Source organism: Coffea eugenioides, chromosome 6 (assembly GCF_003713205.1).
Source record: "Coffea eugenioides isolate CCC68of chromosome 6, Ceug_1.0, whole genome shotgun sequence".
Classification (NCBI taxonomy): Eukaryota; Viridiplantae; Streptophyta; class Magnoliopsida; order Gentianales; family Rubiaceae; genus Coffea; species Coffea eugenioides.
This window is the reverse complement of record NC_040040.1, coordinates 16,160,789-16,183,035: the sequence shown is the minus strand read 5'-3', so window position 1 is coordinate 16,183,035 and position 22,247 is coordinate 16,160,789. Positions and strand designations below refer to the sequence as shown.

The following is a 22,247-nucleotide window of genomic DNA, read 5'->3' as shown; positions in this document are numbered from 1 at the left end:
CCGCTAGACTGGGAACATGGATGAAAGTTTCAAATGCTAAACAAAATGGACTTTACAAATTGGGCACTTTGCCAACAAAATTAGTTTGCAGTGTGACGCGATTTTCAATTTCCTTTAAAATAAAAATTTGGCATTATTTAATCACAGATGCCCTCAAGGCTTGATCCTCAAATCCTATCTGACAATTGTCCATGAAATGTTGTCCCTTGGATCAAATTTTTCCTTTGGTAGAATTAATTGCGGTATACTTATTGAGATATTCGTGCACTCTGTCAATTTTTTTTCATGTCTTCAACTTGTAAAATATAGTAGTACCTTTTTCCTTCTTGACTTGTTCATTTGTATAGACGTCCACGGCATCTCTTACTTTCTCATATATTTCTCATTCGTAGTGATTAATAAGACCAAACCTAATGTTGGAGGAAGTTTCTCCACTACTCATGTGAGAGGTGACACTGTTTGAGTGATGATTTGTGTATTCCACAATTGATACACATATGCAATTTTTCCGGTGCCGTCACAATCAAAAGACAAATAAATTCCTTAGCACGCAAGTTCCGCAAAGGTACAGGTTGAAAAGTTGATTTTTACTATCTGAAGACAAATTGCAAGCTGACAGGTGACTAAGTACCCAAGCCTAACTCGAGGATTAGGCCCTAAGGCAATCTCACTTTAGAAGAGGATCACAATTTTCTCTTGGATTCTCCACTAATGCCTCCAAATTAGATAAGGCCAAGTTTAAAAAAATGAATTTCCTTGTCAAGGTCATTTTCAGTTGTCCTTGTATGCTTGTAAAATAGCGTCATAGCTTCACCGAATAGTTAATAATTTCCAGGATGAAAAGTCCAGGACTTTTCATTTAATTGATTGATCTAAACAAATTAAATAACACCTCATCTTAGTTTGATCCCTACTCTATTTGCAATCTGAATTGAATGCATACCAAACAAGGTGTCCTTTCCTTCAAAATTTCAATGGCTTCCACAACTAAATTCATCTTACTATCTTTAACGCTCTGTGTTCTCCATCTTAACTTCTGTCATGGACAAAATGCTGTCAATGCAGGCTACTGGTTTCCAGATAGTGGAATTGAAATCTCAGACATTGATTCCACTCTTTTCACTCATCTGTTTTGTGCATTTGCTGATCTTGATCCCGAATCCAATGAAGTCACCATATCCGCCTCAAATACTGGCCCCTTTTCACAATTCACCGAAACAGTTCAACTCAAAAACCCTTCAGTTAAAACCCTTCTATCCATTGGTGGTGGAAATTCTAATAGTGCTGATTTTGCTTCAATGGCCAGTCAACCATCTTCCCGCAAATCATTCATTGATTCTTCAATAAACTTGGCCAGAGCCAACAGTTTCCACGGTCTAGACTTGGACTGGGAATACCCACAATCCGTTCCTGAGATGGCGAACTTAGGGTCACTCCTGGATGAATGGCGAGCTGCGGTGGCAACTGAGGCCCAGAACTCAGGCAAGCCACAGCTGATTTTAACAGCTGCAGTTTCGTTTGCATCAAAGGTGGATGGATTGTATCAGTATCCTATTCCATCAGTATCCAGAAGCCTGGATTGGATAAATCTTATGGCTTATGACTTTTATGCTCCAGATCGTCCAAGTACTTCTACCAGGTGTCATGCCGTATTAAAGGACCCTTCTGGCCAAGCTAGTGGAAGTTCTGGCATTGCAGATTGGGAAAATGCTGGAGTCGGGGCACAGAAGTTGGTTCTGGGCATCCCATTTTACGGATATGCTTGGCGATTGGTAAACGCAAATAATCATGGGATCTTCGCTCCGGCAAATGGAGCTGCTGGTCCGGATAATGGAGCCGAGCAGTACCGAGCTATAAGGACCTTTGTAGCTCAAACCCCGGGGGCAGTTGTGGTGTATAATTCCACATATGTCTGCAATTACTGCTACGCTGGAACAACATGGATCGGTTATGATGATAATCAAACAGTTTCCACCAAGGTTTCATATGCTAAACAAAATGGACTTCTTGGGTACTTTGCTTGGCATATTGGAGCTGATGACAACTTCGCACTATCACGACAAGGTTAGTTAATGGCGTGATTCCAAGATAAGGAATTCCCTGTCTGATTAGATTTATCATTTATGGAGAAAATGACCTCATACGCCCTGAAAAATTGAGTCTCTAACTGTACCTAATAATTGGCTATGGAACATTGTCCGTCGAGCTAATATTTTCCTGTGCCTAGAATTGAATGTATGTTTTTTGGAATTTTTTCATTTACAACATTTAAGAACTACCCTTTTTAGCAAATTATATTTGCAGTCCATACATAACAATTCTCCGATATTATACTTATTTTCATGTAATAAAAAGTTAAATTGGAGTGTGAAAAACTATTTTTAGAGCAGAACTGTCACTTACCTTTTTCTAACTTGGTCACTTGTACATACATCCACAATATCTAAAAAATTCTACAATTCTCATCTTTGTAAGTTGTAACTAACGCCTACTTTTTACTTGAATGCAGCTAGCCAAGTATGGGCAGATGGAAGTGGTGCTGGAAGCCATTTGACGTTGCCCCTAGTAAGCCAAAAGGGAGCTGGCATTGTTGAATAAAGATATCATTGCTATGTGCACTCTATCAAAATATGAATAAATGTCTTACAGTTTGAAAATTGATGTTCATCATGTGAAGACTAATTGCAAACTGACAGGTGGCTAAATCAAGGATTAGGCCTAAGCCTTTTTGACTTAGGTAAAGGCGAAGAGAGCATAAAGAAATTGAAACAATGAAAAGAATAATGTGTTCCCGTGTCAAGATCATCTCTTACATTGACGGTCATAGGATAATTGATTTCCAGTATGAAAAATTCCAGGCTTTTCAATTAATTGATTGGTCTTTAGAGGAAATTGACAATAGAGACACTGATTAATGGGATATAGATTGTCAAAAATTGTTAGTTGTTAACCAAACTTTGCCCGACTGAAGTAAGGGGTTCATCACAATTTGCCCATAAAAGATCAAAAACAATATATATCAACGGACATTATACTTTTCAACATCCTAAAAGCATGTGAATTTTTGTTTTTTTTTTCTTCCAGTTTTGCCTCAAAATTATTCCTAAACAAAGGCTACTTCAGCAGCCGTTAGGCCTAACATTTGGAAGATGGTCAAAGCAGCAAAAAGTCTCAAAATTTATCAAAACTATACACAATTGGACGAGTTGATATTGGGTTTTCACTTAAATGGGTTATGCCTAATTTGTCCAACTTTAGATTGGGTTGATTTTGAGTTGGGTCATCTTAAACCCATAACCTAAATATGACCCAACATATCAATTAATACATTGTGATACATAAACTCTCTCTTATACATTTACATACACAAAAAGATTTTTTTCACATATATAAACACATTTTCACATAAATAAATAAATATATTTTCACACACTAATACACTTTCACACACACTCACTTCTTAATTTCCTTGGAAACACATCATAAATAGAATAATATTTTTATATTGCTTGTATTGCGAATTTTAGATAATAAATTGTACACTTAAATATATTAGTAAAAAAATGTATTTACTTTATACTTTTTAATACTACTAATTGATTGAAACTTATTTTTGTCACAATTTATTTAATACTTTTATTATTCATATGTACTTCATTGTGAGTTGTAATATTCTATGTACACGAATACCAATTAGGGTGTTGAGCAATTCAATAAAATTTCAATACGAAATGGTAGATATTTGCCAAATTTGGTAAAGGTAAGGGACAGTTGTTGATTGTGAATAAATAGAAGCAAGTAACAATCGGAGAACCAAAACAAAAAAACAGGGAGAAAAAAAATTTACTCTTAAAAGGCATAATAAATTATTATAGATGTTGAACAAGTTTAATTAATGTTGTAAAAGTAAAATAACCATGAGTTTTTATTTCAAGTTTCTTTTAAATAAATATTAAAAAAATTGATTGAAAACATATATACGAGAATTTTGAATACAAATTGGTCAATGAATTGTTAACAGATGCCCAAATACAAGTGGTTGAACATATGTGTATTGAATATTGTATTTATTGTTTTGAATAATTTTTGAACAAGTTGGGTATTGGGTGCCTAAATAAAAAATTCAACCTGCCCAATGAATAAGTTGGGTTGTTCTTGTCCAACCCAACAAAACCCATAACCCAACTAACTCAACCCATCCTTTAAAGTTAATGGGCGCGTTGGGCAGATTGTTGGATTTTGGACTTTTTTGCCAGTTCTAATCAAAACACTTGCATTAATTCTTAATTTAGCATTTTCTATTTTTGAAGGAAAAGAAAGTTAGCCAAAGCAGTAAAAGGAATTTTGTTGATCATCTAGCATTGGCACTTCTATTCTTGAATGGCCAAGGGCATCTATGAGGGATGGCTGATATTATTTTGACTTCAATAGCTATATTGCCCCTAAAATTTCTTGCACGATTTTCTGGCCTCATTGATCTGTTTACATTTTGTTTTATTTGTTTGTTCCTTGTATTTCTTGTAGGATATTTATGTAATGCATCACCACAACATGGTAGTTATATCGTTGCATTAATTCTTTTTTTTTTTTTTTAATTTCATTGTTGGTGTTGGTAAAGCTAATATTTGACTGGTTCTATAACATAGGGAGAGGCAACGTGTATATTCCTTTTTAGTTCAGGTGGCCAAAGTGCAATGCCTCCCTAGTTCAGAGGGCAAAGTGTCATTAATCCTTTTTCAAAAAAATTCCAACATTTTAATTTTGAATTCAACTACAAAACGAGACTGAAAATTAAGACATATTTAAACAATTAATAGATACAAGTATATGAATTTTTTAAATCAAGGAGATGGACAATAATTAAGTTTGTATCTGTCATATGAGTACTCGTATGCCGTTTAAAGTAAGGATTTCTTCTAATTTTTATCCAATTTATCCATCATAGATTAGACTGCAGTGATAATGAGGTTTAGTAGAAACTTAAAATTACATAATAAGAGAAGGTGCGTTGATTTGGAAATATATATATAGAGAGCCCGACCAATATATGTATGATACTCTCCTAAACATGGTATTGTGGGAACAGCATAAACATAAGAAAAATTGCTCTCCATAAATGATAAATGTGCTGGAGGTAAACTTCCCTCGCTGCCAAGATTCATTCGACTCCGTAATTGGCCGGGCAACGTAACTGTCTTTAATATTTTATGGACCAAATTGGCAGGTCCCAAGATTGAAAATAAAATCTGTCATTTAATGGAAAGTGGCTGCAATATTACTAAACAAATTTCAGTGAGTAGCTACTGAGTACTGAAAGTTGTCACTAGTTTGAATAGGCCAATATCTGGTACTCTTGAAGATTGAGACATGTAGTAGCATGTTGTTGGCAGCTGTCGAGATATAATAGTTTCAAGGAAATGTATAGTTCCACAATTTTTTGCAAATACCGCTATACTGGAATAACATGGATTGTTGATGAAAGTTTCAAATGCTAACCAAAAGGGACTTTACAAATTGGGAACTTTACCAACAAAATTAGTTTGTAGTGTGACACGATTTTCAATTTCCTTTAAAATTAAATTTTGGCATTATATAATCACAGATGCCCTCAAGACTTGATCCTCAAATCCTATCTGACAATTGTCTATGAAATGTTGTCCCTTGGATCAAATTTTTCCTTTGGTAGAATTAATTGTACTATACTTATTGAGAAATTCGTGCACTCTGTCAATTTTTTTTCATGTCTTTAGCTCGTAAAATAGAGTACCTTTTTCTTGACTTGTTCGTTTGTATAGACACCCACGGTATCTCTTAGTTTCTCATATCTTTCTGATTTACAGTGGTTAATAAGACTAAACCTAATGCTGGTAGAAGTTTCTCCACTACTCATATATATATATATTTTGTCACAACGATAGGATTCCTATAACCTAATCTAAGGGGAGGGGGAGGGGGAGGGAACTCGATGTAAGTAGAAACTCCATCGAAGATGGCCATCGAATACCGTCACATATTGTGACAAATTTTTGTCTCCACTACTCATATGAGAGCTGACAATTTTGAGTGATGATTTGTGTATTCCACAATAGATATATTAGCAAGTTTTCTGGTGCCCATCACAATCAAAAGACAAATAAATTTCTTAGTACGCAAGTTCCACGAAAGTGACAGCTTGAAAGTTGATTTTGAAGACAAATTGCTAACTGACAGGTGACTAAGTACTCAAGCCTAACTCCAGGATTAGGCCCTAAGGCTATCTCACTTAGAAGCTCTGTTTTCAAGCTCGGACTGGACCGGCCGGTCCGACCTGTCGAACCACGAACCGGCCAAGTGTCCGGTCTGAGCTAACTCTAAAAATCGGAAGTTTTAAAACTCGGTCAAACCAGGTCAAAAATCAGGTTTGACCGGATTTGACCGGAAAATAAGAACCGGGAATTTCCACCATGCATCTCACTCAAGGAAAGGAAAGAGAGGGACCCACTCCTCTTGGCTCCATATGCTCAGCCAATATCCGAAAACAACACACGATTTTTGTTGTGGCACATGCATGCACAGTTGATTACTGCTACAGTGCTTCTACATCCCTGGCCACAACTCGCTCGCACGTCTTCATGCAACATCCACATCTTCTTGCTCCCCCCTCTCCATGCATGTATATAGACTTTTTTTTTTTTACTTTTTTTTTGAAGATCAAAATATTTTTAATATTATGTTTTGACCTCTAGGTTATTAAAAATTATTAATATATCTCAAATATTGAATACTTTATAAATATTATCTTAAAATTTGGTGTTATTTTTTAATTAAGTCCATAATTTTAATTTTAAACTAGTTAATACTCATTAAATAATATAAATTGCTACTTGATTGTTCTAATTTCTTTGTATTTTCTTGTTAAATATATTTGAAACATCAAATACATATAAATATACATTTATTAGTATTAACATGTTATTAGGTATTTTACATATAATATTTTAATTTTTAAATAATTTTTATTTATGACATCATCCGGTTCAACCCCAATCGAACCCGGTTGAACCCATTGACCCCTGACCCCTGAGCTCGACCGAGTCGATACCCGGTCCGGTTCTGAAAACATAGCTTAGAAGCGGATCACAATTTTCTCTTAGATTGTCCACTAATTATGCCTCTAAATTAGGCAAGGCCCAAGAGAGCACAGACCAATGGAAAACTTTAAAAAAAAAATTAATTTCCTTGTCAAAATCATTTTCAGTTGACCGTATATGCTGGTAAAAATAGTGCCAAAGCTTCACCGAGTAGTTAATTTCCAGTATGAAAATTCCAGTGTCGTAGCTTCACTGAATAGTTAATTTCCAGTATGAAAAAGTTCAGGACTTTTCATTTAATTGATTGATCTAAACAAATTAAATAACACCACATCTTAGTTTGATCCCTACTTTATTTGCATTGTGAATTGAATAAATACCGAATAAGGGTTCCTTTTCCTTCAAAATTTCAATGGCTTCCATAACTAAGTTCATCTTACTATCTTTAACTCTGTGTGTTCTCCATCTTAACTTCTGTCATGGACAGAATGCTGTCAAAGCAGGCTACTGGTTTCCAGATAGTGGAATTGCACTCTCAGACATTGACTCCACTCTTTTCACTCATCTATTTTGCGCATTTGCTGATCTTGATTCCCAATCCAATAAAGTCACCATATCCTCCTCAAACGCTGGCCCCTTTTCACAATTCACCAAAACAGTTCAACTCAAAAACCCTTCAGTTAAAACCCTTCTATCTATTGGTGGTGGAAGTTCTAATAGGACTGCTTTTGCTTCAATGGCTAGTCAACCAACTTCTCGCAAATCATTCATTAATTCTTCAATAAACTTGGCCCGAGCCAACAGTTTCCACGGTCTAGACTTGGACTGGGAATACCCACAATCCGCTCCTGAGATGACAAACTTAGGCTCACTCCTGGATGAATGGCGAGCCGCAGTGGCAACTGAGGCCCAGAACTCAGGCAAGCCACAGCTGATTTTAACAGCTGCAGTTTCATTTGCATCAAAGGTGGATGGATTATATCAATATCCTATTACATCAGTATCCAGAAGCCTGGATTGGATAAATCTTATGGCTTATGATTTTTACGCTCCAGATCGTCCAAGTACTTCTACCAGGTGTCACGCTGCATTAAAGGACCCTTCTGGCCAAGCTAGTGGAAGTTCTGGCATTGCAGACTGGGAAAAGGCTGGAGTCGGGGCGAAGAAGTTGGTTCTGGGCATCCCATTTTACGGATATGCTTGGCGATTGGTAAACGCGAATAATCATGGGATCCTGGCTCCGGCAAATGGAGCTGCTGGTCCGGATAATGGAGTCAAGCGGTACCAAGATATAAGGACCTTTGTAGCTCAAACCCCGGGGGCAGTTGTGGTGTATAATTCCACATATGTCTGCAATTACTGCTATGCTGGAACAACATGGATCGGTTATGATGATAATCAGACAGTTTCCACCAAGGTTTCATATGCTAAACAAAATGGACTTCTTGGGTACTTTGCTTGGCATATTGGAGCTGATAACAACTTTGCACTATCACGACAAGGTCAGTTAATGGCGTGATTCCAAGATAAGCAATTCCCTGTCTGATTAGATTTATCATTTATGGAGAAAATGACACCATACGCCTTGAAAAATGGAGCCTCTTACTGTATCTAATAATTGGCTATGGAACATTGTCCAGCCAGCTAATACTTTTCAGAAAATGTTATTTGCACTCTAATTTTTGTTAATCACACTTTCACTGTTATTTCAATCATATAGTTTTCATTTATTAGACTATATCATAAAACAAATAGTGGAAGTGCAAATAACAAAAAAAGGAGTACAAATAAAATTTCTTTTTTTTTTCTATGGCTAGAATTGGATGTATGTTTTTTTGGAATTTGTCATTTACAATTCTTAAAACTATGCCTTTTAGCAAATGATATTTGGAGTCCATACATATGGTGTATAACTTTTTTTATGTAATAAAATGTTAAAGTCGAACATCAGAAACCATTTTTTTAAATGCAAATATCACTTATCATTTTTTTTAACTTGTTAATTTGTATATACATACACAATATCTCAATGTTTCTACAATTCTCATATTTGTTAGTAATTTACTTCTTACTTGAATGTAGCTAACCAAGCATGGGGAGCATGAAGTGGTGGTGGAAGTCACTTGACGTTGCTTATAATAAGCCAAAAGAGAGCTGGCATTGTTGAATAATGATACCATGTCATTGATATGTGTACTCCATCAAAAGATAAATAAATGTATTACGGTTTAAAAAAATTTTCTTTTCTTTTCTTTTTTATCTTCACATCCCTTCTTATGTCCTTTTCACCCTAATTACCAGATCTAGGATCCAAACTCTAAATCAAATAGTAAGGAAAACTCTAAGAGTTCTTAACTTGAATATTATTGTATTGGATAATGTATAATTTAAAAAATTTTAAATATATTTATCTCATTATTTAGTTCATAATATAGGGTAAAATAATTAAATTCAATATTTTCCTTTTTAAAAATACAATAACTATTTTAAATGCACTAAATTTAAATTTTTGCTAAAAGTGCTTTTAACACCAAAAGCTCCGCTCCTAATTTTATAGGATGATGTTCACTAAACGTTTCAAAATTACTTTTAGCACCCAAAAATACTTTTCTTCTCAATAGTACCCGCCCTTAGAAGCGGATCACAGTTTTTCCGTTAGATTGTCTACTAATTAAGTCTCCAAATTATGTTAGGCCAAGAGGGCACAGAATGGAAAACTTAAAAGAATGAATTTCCTTAAAAAAAAAAAAAAAACATTCTCAGGTGACCTCATATGCTTGTAAAATAGTGTCATAGCTTCATATATTGGATAGTTTATTTCCGGTATGAAAATTCCAGGCCTTCTAATTTGATTGACCTGTCTAAACAAAAAAACGACTTTAATTAACAGGATATCAACAACTAATACACTAGCTAATCAACATATATATCAACAAAAGTTGTTAATGTCAATCGTTTATCCTAACATTTCCAACAGAGAGGATAGAAATATTAACATGCGTTTTGACACATGATTAAAATTCAACAACTCAAAAACATGGGTTAGGACCCAAAATGGGAAACAATTTTTCCTGTATTTTGTAGTATCACGGACTAAGAAAAATAATGGTTGAAAAGCTCAAAACCAATATATGATATTCTTTAAACACGGTATTCTGGAAGCAGCCCCCCCCAAAAAAAAAAAAAAGAAAAATTGCCTGTCCTTTTCTGAACTAAACTTTCCTCGATACTACCAGCCCTGTAAAGTTGGCAATTTAACTCTCTTTAATATGTCATGGGCCAAATAGGTCCCAAGAAAAATAAGAAATGCGACTTTAATATTAAACTAATTTACGTAACCATTGTAAGTAGTTGAATTGGTAGATATGTTCCCTTTAATATTTTTTCTCTTATAAAATTTAGAGTCTCTTTCTAGAGAAAAAAAAAAGGGGGCAAATATTTGGTCCGATAGGAGTGAGTGCCATTTCCAATTAATACTGGCGATTGACGATTGAGATTTCTGTGAAAAAGTCTTGCATCTAAAAGTCGCATGTAGTCGCCAGACAACAGTTGTAGAGATTTTAGTAGTTTCAAAGGAGTTGTTGGAAATTGCATACAGAGGGAAAAAAAATACTATATGAGTGTTGTTGGAAATTGAATTCGATAGTTGCAATTAATGATGCTGCTGCTGAACTGATCCTCCAATTGCTAGAATATATATTACTTGTCAAATAATGATCGCTAGGACAACAATAAGTTCGACTACCTTGATGAATTCGAAGAGCAAATGAATTCGAATGTGAGAATTATATTTGTGAACGATGTATATATTACTGTTGTATCTAGACTTCTAAATATTTTTTTTTTCTAAGATATTGATAGTTGTTGAACCATTTATCAATTTTTCAACAGCACTAAATTATCAATTAGTGACTTTGCAAATAGAAATTGCAGACTCATTATGTTGATATACATATTTGATGGTGAAATAAGTGTTTTTGACTCTTAGATTGTAATAATTTTAAAAATTTAAACTATAAATCACTAAGATATATATTGAGGGACTGATATTCAAAAAGGACTGCAAAATTTTCCTACTTTTTGTGCCTCAAGTCAAGGTTTAAAAAAGGGCAAAAAAAAAGAAAGAGAGGTGAAATGATGATAAGTAAAATTTAGGAGGCAAAATCACACAAGCTTATAACAACAGGGGGTTAACAGCAATATTACCCTACAGAATTTCGAAGAAAACTGCAGGAAATTTCTTCACATTTTACCGCTATTGACTTCCAAGTTCCCACCCAAAAGTCTTGGCCTTTCGTCTTTTGAGTCAACTCGGACTCATGTATTTACTTCACTCTACATTCCTGGAGAAATTTTTATCTGCATCTGTTCTTCCAGATCGTCCAGGCGGCACCAGCTTCTCTCCATCAAGTTTGGTGAATTTCAGCGCATCATTTGAGGTAATACGACAATTATTGTTTGCGTTTTATGATTTTCGATGAATTTTCTGTGTCTGATTAATTTTGAATTCAAATGTACGAAGAATTTTTTAGTTCTAGGTTTCCAAAAGCATGAATAATTTCAGATTAAGCTGAATTTTTTTTGGTTTTTTGTTTTTCTTGGTTTTTTTGGTTAATTTCTTGTTGGGAATTGCTTAGGGGTAGTTTTCATTGTAATAGTTCCTTGTATTGTTTTTGTTCTTGGTTAATTTTGCCAATTTTTTAAATGCAAATAATTTGCCTGTTCTTCATTGCAATGTTAGGATGGATTTGTTTCAACTGATTAGTAAAGTGAGCAAGTGATTTGAAAAGTTGCATAAAGGAACGAGTGTTGAGCTTTTTCAATCTGGATTCAATCAGCAAGCATATATCAGGGTTTTATGAAGAATTTCAAATGGATGCTCATCGATTGGAAAAAATCGTTTGAAAACAAAAGCCATTTGAACAAATTAGTTAAACCCACTGTTCACTACTGAACCTTGTTTAATCATAAAATGATGAAATCTGATTTAGATGCAATGTGAAAAAATCCAAAAAATAAAAAAGACCAGGTACCATTACTTCTCATATTTGCCAAGCCCAAGCTTGCTCATCGCCTGACAATAAACTCATCAGATTCAGACCTTTGTAGCGAAAAAGTGAATCGGGGTTTAGGGCAAAATTATCAGATGCTTCATGTGCACCAGTTGACATTGCTATGTGGTGCATTGGTATCAATCATGGTTGTCAAAATCGCGATCCGGATCATAGGATCGTAGGATCATATAATATTACGATTCGGATCAGCAAAATCGATCTGAATCGTGCATAGAATCGAAAATTGCCTTAATATACATAGGATCATTAGAATCGTTAGTGAAATCATACGATCGTACAATCCTATGTTCCCATTGCGATCCTACGAATTTTTGAAAATTTTGTAAATGTCAGGCTAAATTTTGAAACTAAATGGAAACATTTGGAACAGGTTTGTAACTTATCAAAGAATTAGATCCTTTAATTATAATTTTACAACAATTTTTGTCTCAAAAACAAAAGTTACAACAAAAAAAGTTTCAGGAACAAATGAATGAAACAAACAGAGACAAAGTCACAAAGGACGAAAAGAGGAAAAGCTTCGTTGGTTTTTCCCCATCTCCATTTCAAACTTCTTTTCCATCTAGATTCCAATAAAATTTTCCAAAATTTTGCTAATCTCCCATTTCTAATTTCGATTTGAAATTGAAGCGTGGCCTTCTTTGTCTTGGCTCCATTTGGTTCCTTTGAGTTCATGTCTTTCATCATTCGTTTGGTTCTTATAAGAGCAGTAGAAATAGTATTCATGGGATCAAAATATACCCATCGTTGACCTTTGGTTCAAATGCAATAAAAAATTTGAGAATGCAAATTAATTACATGCTAATTGAATAATTGTGCCAGTTCATCTAATCAATTTTGAGATTCGTTTTGCAATCAAAACAAATCTCGACTCTTACTTTAATATTATTTCTTCCTCTTTCATGACCAACCGTTTCCACCTGACAAACCAGAAAACCATTCATACTTAATGTTTTGTTTCTAGATAGGCTGTAACATCATCTAATAATCAAAACATTTATTAGTCTCCATCAGCTCAGACCTATTCTTTGTTTGGAACCATGTTTTTATATTTTGACCAGAGGAGAAATAGATACAAACACTGGTAAAATACTAAAATTTCAGAGAATTTTATGATTTAGCAGAGGCCAGAAATCTAGCCTACTAATCCTCAGGATTAGATGCTGGAAACCAGCCACTTTCTATTGTGAGATTTAACATATTGTCCTCATGGAAATTAAAGTTTGCTAAACAAAAATATCTTCAGTTGCCATGTTTGCTAAACAGCAAAACCTCTTGGAAATCTCCGAAGGCAATTCTTTTATGGCATCAGTCAGTAGGATCATCCTGCTTTTACTGGTAATTCTGCCATCTAATCTGCCGTACTCAATAGCACAAAATTGGATAAAGGCAGGCTACTGGTATTCTGGCACGGAGTTTCCCATTGCAGACATAAATTCAGCTCTGTTCAGTCACCTTATTTGTGCTTTTGCCGACATTAACTCCAGCACGTATGAGCTTCACATCTCTCCATCTGATCAGAAGTACTTCTCAGCATTTACCAGTACTGTCAAACAGAAAAATCCATCAGTTATCACACTTCTATCTATTGGAGGAGGATCAGCTAATTATTCAGTCTACTCTTCTATGGTTAGCCAATTTTCATCTAGGAAGTCATTTATAGACTCATCGATAAATATAGCTAGGCTATATGGTTTCAAGGGCATAGACTTCAGCTGGCGTTCAGCAAGAACGGCTGCAGATGCAACTAACATGGACACACTTTTCAATGAATGGGGAGCTGCTGTTGAATCAGAATCAAGGAACAACAGCAGCTCGAAGCTTTTCTTGACAATGGCTGCTCCTTATTCACAATATATTAGTGAAGCAACTCTCCCAATAGATTCAATAAGGAGGAACATGGATTGGGTGCATGTTTTGGCATATGATTTCTACACACCTGTAGCAAATCCGGAACATACAGGTCCTTCTGCTGCATTATATGATCCAGCAAGCAACCAAAATACAGATTTTGGTATGAATTCGTGGATAAGTGGAGGACTGCCAGCTAACAAGATTGTTCTGGCTTTGCCTTTCTATGGCTATGCATGGACGCTCAGGGATCCCAAAGACAATGCAGTGGGTGCTCCAGCGAATGGATCAGCTGTGACAACAGATGGGGACATGACTTACAAAGCTATCAGGGATTACATTCAACGATATAATGCTGTTTCAGTATACAATTCAACTTACGTTATGAAATACTGCAGTGTTGGGTCAACTTGGATTGGCTTTGATGACGTTGAGGTTGTCAAAACTAAAGTTTCATATGCAAAACAGAGGGGTCTGCGTGGGTATGCAGTTTGGCAAGTTCCAAACGATTACAATTGGGAACTTTCTGGGGCAGCAGGTAAAGAATGTACTTTCTGGAATTGGGACTTTTCTATGAACTGTATTCAAGACCTAGGTAAACCATGTGAAACTTCTATGTTTAACCTCGTTTTTCTTTCAATGACTTTTGAGAAAGAATTCGATTAACTCCAGGTTGATTTCAAACTCGAGAGATTTAAGAAATCATTTGTAAGCCACTTGAGAAAGAAAAAAAAAAGCCTTGACCTGCAAAGTGCCCTAACAACCAACTGATACTAGCACTCTTTACAATCTAACAAACCTAAAAGTTCCCAAAGCATAAAACAGAGCAAATATGCCCACTACTTCAATGCTAGTAAGTTGACTAGGTATAGATCATCATATTCTAAAATATAGTACTAAAAGGACATCCTAAGGTACTTCTATGTCCAGAGACATAGGCATCCCAGTACCTGCCCAATATCTGTCCAAATTTGTCAACTTCATCCACAACTCGATTGACAGGCAGAAGAAAATGGAGGATTGGGGAAATGGAGTAATCATAACAGGTAACAAAATTCAGGCACCAATTTGATATGAAAGAAAGGGAAAAGTACAAAAGAAGAGGTAACAGATCAAAGTTTTGATAGGTAATTTACAAGATGAAAACCACCAGGAATAGTAACCCTAGGAACTACTCATATAACCTTCAGCCCTTGAACAAAAGGCTGCATTACTTTTCACCTCATGGAAACTATAAATCGGCAGGAACTTTTGTAACTTGAACTCTGTTACTTTAAAAAAGAAATTCTACATTCCTCATTCCTGGGCCTTAAGGCCTACTAGTCCACTTCAAACTTCAAACTCATACTTTGTCTTAGCTCTACGACTACAACAATCCAAATTAGCAAAATATTCACTAAGAACTCCAAGATGAGACTAGAAATTAGGAGGAATGCTTCAGGCTCTAAAATATTAGGCTTAATGTGTAAAACACCTACTCTTTATAACAGGAAACGGAAAATGACCAAAAAGGAATCATGACACTGAACTCCAACTAAATATGCGTAAAGACTTCAAAATTATGCCGTGGTAACTCCAAAATAGCCTACATGTCTCTTAGGTGTTCCATTTATGCAAGAGCATAAAACTATCTTTGCCATGCCTTTTGTGCATCTTAGTCTATGCCATTAACTATGAAGTGAAATCAATTTGTCAAGGAAATACTTCAGTTCTCCTTTTCCTCCTCTTCAATGACCAGACACCCATGAAAGGTGAACGAACCCCACTAATATGAGGATGCATGCACCTATGCAACTTTACCACTATTTTCGTTTTGATGACAAGAGTCGTTTACAATGTATTGTGTCAATAGCATAAGAGCATTTGAAGAAGGTGAAAAGATACTTTCAAGAATCGTTTTATACCTTTACCACTTCCCCATGTAATCCTCTTACTTTTCTGAAAAAACGTTTTTGGTTGGTACTTAAATTTCTGGTCTTACAGCTGAACAAAGTAACAAAAATCAGCAAAGGAAGAAGCATATACTTTTGAAAACTCTGCTTCCTGTAGCAAGTCTGGTACTCCTCTTACTCGGAGGCTTTACAGTTTGGCACATCAAAAGAAAACAGCTTACAGGAAAAGGTACTTTCTTCAACTTATGTGCTAGTAGATTTTGTCAAAAGGTATCATCTAACTTCTTCTGATTATTTCACGTTTACATTTATTGGTTGCATCTTTTGAAGAACTGAGGATAGAAACAGAGATGGGGCATAAGCAAGTATTTTCAATGGAAGGCAGCGATTCTCATTCTCTACAAATGTTTAGCTTTGACGATATTAAGGCAGCAACAAATGATTTTTCAAATGAAAACAAGCTTGGTCAAGGAGGATATGGGCCTGTTTACAAGGTAATATTGTTTTATTTACCTTTAGATGTATACAAACTAGAGGAGAATAGCATCACAGTGAAGGCCACTACCAACTACCTTCTTCAATGACTTTCAGTTATGTTGTAGACATGTGTATTTTTCTTTCTTTTGTTGACTAAAAGTAGTATACTTGGAAGTAGATTGAAGTCTCACCTTGTTCCTGTCTCCGTAACAGCAAAAGCCTTGTGCATTAGAACCACTGTGAACATACAAGCTTATGCTTACAATTTGAACTAACCTGAAATGCTAAATTGACTTCAGTCAAACTATATTAGTTTCCAATGAATAGTCAAACCCATGCCAAGTAGGCCAACTTCATTTTTGCTCACAAACTACATAAAATACAATAGCGCGATCATGTTCAGAAGTTCCAAACTATTGCAGAAATAAAATTTTGGACCATAATTAACCAGTACTGAGAGAGAGAGAGAGAGACCCAAAAGTTGACTCAGATTTTTGCCAAAAAATGTCTATATTGAAAACATATAAGCATGTTTGGCATAATGGCATGAACTTTTTGAGTGGGTTAGGCATTTACAGCACATGATATATACACCATGTACTAGCAAAGACTTGTTGAATGATGTCTATTTTTTAGGCTATATTATTAAACGGCAGAGAAGTAGCAGTAAAAAGGCTTTCTGCAACTTCCAAACAAGGAATTGAAGAATTCAAAAATGAAGTATTACTTACAGCCAGACTGCAACATGTCAATCTTGTAAGTGTTCTGGGATTTTGCATTGAAAGAGAAGAGAAGATGCTGGTATATGAGTACATGCCCAACAAGAGCTTGGATTTCTACATCTATGGTATGTCAGTGTACTTTTATGCATCATTAATTACTCAATGAGTAAATGAACTAAGACATCTCTTTAAGCAAAGAAGCATAAGAAATTCTCACTGAACAAGACACTGCTGCAACTTTTTTAAAATCTAACATCTGAAAACTAAGAGTAAGCAAAGCCTAGGTTTAAAAGTAGGAAAAAGTATTAAGTTTAGTGAACATGTGATTAGGGGGCCAACTATCGGCCAAGTGCGGGCTTGAACTGCAATTCAATTTTTTGAATGGTTAAGACTTCTTGCTACAGAGAAAGGTTGATTGCTTGTACATTTCCAGTCGAGAGTGTAAATCGCTATGTGAGCATTTGCATTTACTATGCCATGTTAGTTTGTACAATTTACAAGGCAATCATCTCTAACAAGTGCTAAGGCCCTTGGTCAAATGAACAGGACATTTATGCCTCCTCCCTTCATCTGTCCCTTTTCTCCTGGAATTTGGTAAGTTAGGTTCACAAGATTGATCCAACTCTCAGTTTCTCCGTGAAGAGTATGTTCTACTAATGATTGTTTAATTGTTTGCAGAGCATCTCCTATGTCAGTAACTTATAATATACTTAATAAATTTACTGAGTTGCATAACACATCATATTATGGCACAATCCAGTAAAGACAAGAGAACATTGCACCCATATAAAATAGTCGGGCTGATCAATGCTCCTAAGGTTATTTGTGCTTGATCTCAAATTGGCTCCTTGAACATTGAATTTTGTAAATTTCGCACCTAAAGTTTAATAGTCCAAACACTAGTTCTCCTCATTCTGTTTAACTCAATGTGACGACTTGAAAACACAGAATCATAAGCCTCATTGGCTATATCAGAACTAGGCTACTCCCACCAATATTGTCAATTAGGAAGAACAAATATTCCTCAATCTAGTTCAAGTGTGACCATCCAAACTCTCCTACCTGGTATATGTGTTAATAACAAAGGTTGCCTACTATAAATCTACATTTCTAAATCTGTAGTAAGAATCACATAGTATTACCCTGAAGAAGAAAAGGTATGTCATCTAGTGCGGCCAATTTCTGCCCTGTTGCCTCCACTTGAACTGCTAATAGGGCAAGCCATTTACTGGAAATGGAACTAGGCCATGTATGCAATGATGTTTTCCATTCTTTTAATTGCAAGTCAAGTAAAACCACTAACAAATAAAGGACAAGGAAAGGCCATTTTTGGTGGAAAATTTGCTTCTGAACATACACAGGATCAACTGAGATAGAATTAATATAGGCCCCTAAATGGTAAAAATACTCCAGGAAGATATGTGGATACAGATAAATTGGAGGAATATGGAGTTTACTTTTTGGCTTTCAAGTCTACTACATACTGGTTGCATGTTAAAATCGAATTGAGAAGGGATGTTAACATTTGGACTATATTAAAGCACAATCACAAAGTAAAAGGACAAAAGGACAAAGCTTGGAAGTTTAGTATACGCATCAAGACAGACTGAAAAGTTAAGAAAGGCCGATGACACTTCTAATTCTTTTGTCTAGAAAAAATTACCTTCAGATCTCAGTGCATCTAAATTTTAAATAGGGTTTCACAATTATACATAGCTTGGCATATGCACAATTGAGAACTAATCGCCAAGTTTACAGATTGGCAGACGAAAGTTCAAAGTAAATCCAGACCTGGAAAAGATTTAATTAAATGAAAGAATTAACGCAAGTAAACATGAATCCATGGAATCAGATACATAAAACTTCTACCCAAATACTTTCTTTGGGTAGTACCAGTTCTAAAATTTTGTTTAATCAATCAACTAATTTAGCTCAAGGACTGTCTTCAGGTGCTTTGCAGAACCATGGAAGATCCATCTAAGTTTGGTTTTGATATTCTTTAAAGGATCACAGGTCCTGTTTTACTATTCTTGAATTGCGTACTATTGGATTAGTTTCTTGCATGCATAATTTTGTCCTTTTTTACTAATTTATCTGTTATAGATCCAATCAACCGCTTGTCCCTCAACTGGGAACAACGTGCACAAATCATTGAGGGAGTGACTCAAGGGCTCTTGTATCTCCAAGAATACTCAAGACTAACAGTAATTCATAGGGACCTAAAAGCTAGCAATATTCTATTGGATGATCAAATGAAACCCAAAATATCAGATTTTGGAATTGCCAAAATATTCCAAAAGGACAAGGTTGAAGCAAACACCGATCGAGTAGTTGGCACCTAGTAAGTGAAATGATTCTACAACTAACCTAAAGAATTCTCTCATGAGTTGCTAAGCTTATGATGTATGCTGCAGTGGTTATGTTCCACCTGAATATGTACGAGAAGGGATATATTCCACAAAATCGGATGTTTTCAGCTTTGGAGTTCTACTTCTTCAAATAATCAGTGGAAGAACAAATAGATGCTTTTATGGACCTCATTCAAATATAAACCTCCTAGAATATGTAAGTTATTGCAGAAGCATTGGTAGAATCACTAGAACTTGCAAACAATTTGCTCAAAGTATAACTGGATTGCAGTTATTTGACTTTTTGAACTTTTTATACAGGCATATGAGCTATGGAAAAATGGAGAAGGCAAAGAGTTTCTAGATGAAACACTGGATGACACACATTCATCTTGCAAACTAATGAGATGCCTTCAAATTGCTCTTCAGTGTGTTCAAGAAGATCCAAATGATAGACCTAACATGCTAGAAATTTCTCATATGCTTAGGAACGAGAATTTGGATATGAAGCATCCAAAAAGACCAGCCTTCTCTATTAAAAAAGACGAAGGTGGAGATAAGCCCTCCACACAGTCAGAAGGAACAGGACAAGTTGATACTGCAACCATCACAAGACTAGTTGCTCGATGATGCTCATTTGCTAGCAACACAGTGTATAATATATTAGCCATCACGTACAATAGAGTTTTGAGTATGTAATTAACTACTAAAGTCAAATACATGATATTTAGCTACTTGTTTGTCTCTTAAAAATATTGAGATAGTTCTAGGACTTCAGAAATAGAACCAGACCTTATTGTGTTGAGCACATCACGTTAATCCTTTTATCCCATTCAATTTTATTCAGGACCTGCTTTATGTGAGTGGGGAGAGTTGTGTTCTTATCTATTCTTCAACTAACTACAAGTAATACCATCATTTTCAAGTTACTCTCCGTCATTGTGGCATCTAACACCCCTCTTTGAAGCTATCCTAAACTTTTATCTTATTCTGTTCTTCTATCATCCCATGGAAGTTACCTTAACATTTTCAAGTTCAAAACTTTCCATGATGTCTTAGTTTCATTTCACCATGCATCCATTTAAATTCTTGCTAGCATAAAGCTAATACGGTCCTTTGAATTCATTAGTATTTAGTATAAGAATATATACTACTCTGTCTTTAAAAACAATAATAAAGAATTAAAAAAAGACGAAGAAAAGGCAGGTACCACTGGGAGTTGAATTGATGATCCAAAAGAAATATATCATTTCCCTAATTTTCATATTCTTTTGCTTGTTTCGACTAACATGAGAGAGAGAGAGAGACTATTTTCTACCAAAAGATGAAAATCTTGAGGAGGTATTTTGTATTTAAAAAATTTTAAAATGTAAAACCTGTTGCAAAACATATGATCAGTGACACACATCTAGTCCGAAATCCCAATGCAGTGTAGATAAAACGCAAGACAAAGAAAAATGGCAGAAATTGAAGCACTCCCAAGATTTACTCAAACCAGGCAACTGATATTTCCTCAGATGGTTAGAGATATTCGTTCGATGCTGATTTGCATCTTTGTGTGCAAGACAGAATGACTTGAATAAATACTTGATAAAATACAGTGTATGCACCAGAGGTGCAAGAGCTCATACCTGTTGGACCAAAACAAGTGCATGTAACACTGCAATGTAGATCTCAACAAACATAATATTGCACCTCATCCCCAAGGAGAGACATCTCTTTCATCATCAAATAAACCATTCTCCTGCATGCTTAGTAAGAGAATAAACACTTCTGGAACTTTAACATCAGCAACAAGAAGTAAAAAGGGTCAAGTCCCAATCAGGCATGAAGATGCAGAAGGGTTTAATCAATATGAGCATAATAGAAAGGCAAACGGAAGGTCTTTAGTCGACTCAAACAACATATGCTCCAGAGACAGACAGATTAGGCAGAGAGAACAAAAAGTGAGATAAGAATTAATCTGTTTATCTTTAATTATATTAGTCTGGTTTAATATAATTGCTCTTCATGCTTTATTTAAGTTGCAGTGATCATATAGTGTCAAGACAGAGAGGGGGATAGAGACAGATAGTCAGAAATCGTTCGTTGCTGCAACTTGTATGGCCAAATTCACTTGGTACAATTATGCTTAGTGACTGCAGGTGAAAAGTTGCTAACGTGGACAGTTTCATTAGAGTAGATTTGGACTCAAGTTTTTTTCTTCTCCCCCTATAGCTCCAATTTCTGCAACATTAGAACAGCACTAGGAAATAAAAGATTTTAGAATCTCATATTAGATTAAGCAGATGAAAGAGGTGAAAGATAATGCCACACAATGAACAAGGTCTTGTTATGTATGTTTCCATGAAACTGTGGAATACTTATTTGTAATTGGAATGCCAATACAAGAGTGAAAATTTGATATGCAGGAGCAAAGTTCTTTAAAGATTCTATATAGATATACATATTATATTTTTTTCTGGTTTCAAAACACCATAACCTGACTTTTATTGAGAATAATAAGCGAGAATCCTCAGTAATACGTCACAAAGGCTCGAGCTCCCATGCTTGAACTTCAAACAAACATGTATTGAGCGATTATGTCCACTTCTATTAGTATTGTTTTGTTATTACCATGGCTTCTACTTTTGATTGATTCTGGGGATCGGTGCAGGGTTTTTTTGACTCTTGAGGGCAAACGTGGAGGCTTGATCGAAGTAGCCAAGTAATTTTGAGTGACGGAACCTAAAGCAAATTCCAGCCACTGAGAGTTCTCACTTCACCAAATTTCAGATCATTCGACAGCTGAAAGATTATGGTCTAACCTTGC

The 22,247-nt window shown here is 35.3% G+C and overlaps 3 protein-coding genes across 3 annotated transcripts; all 3 read left to right on the top strand.

The window, feature by feature from the left end:
- The first annotated feature begins 896 nt into the window (after positions 1–896).
- Positions 897–2,657, top strand: LOC113775863 (class V chitinase-like). The gene is made up of 2 exons (XM_027320903.1): positions 897–2,064; positions 2,510–2,657. Exons 1-2 carry the CDS (start codon positions 936–938, stop codon positions 2,596–2,598), a joined length of 1,218 nt encoding a protein of 405 aa, XP_027176704.1. The 5' UTR covers positions 897–935; the 3' UTR covers positions 2,599–2,657.
- Positions 2,658–7,482: 4,825 nt separating this feature from the next.
- On the top strand, positions 7,483–9,291 carry LOC113773692 (class V chitinase-like). The gene is made up of 2 exons (XM_027318316.1): positions 7,483–8,572; positions 9,153–9,291. Exons 1-2 carry the CDS (start codon positions 7,483–7,485, stop codon positions 9,173–9,175), a joined length of 1,113 nt encoding a protein of 370 aa, XP_027174117.1. The 3' UTR covers positions 9,176–9,291.
- A 2,051-nt stretch (positions 9,292–11,342) lies between these two features.
- LOC113773691 lies at positions 11,343–20,065 on the top strand. Its single transcript, XM_027318314.1, has 9 exons — positions 11,343–11,509; positions 13,392–14,623; positions 15,597–15,747; positions 15,980–16,117; positions 16,219–16,382; positions 17,002–17,212; positions 19,191–19,428; positions 19,502–19,652; positions 19,757–20,065. Exons 2-9 carry the CDS (start codon positions 13,397–13,399, stop codon positions 20,063–20,065), a joined length of 2,589 nt encoding a protein of 862 aa, XP_027174115.1. The 5' UTR covers positions 11,343–11,509; positions 13,392–13,396.
- Positions 20,066–22,247: the final 2,182 nt, after the last annotated feature.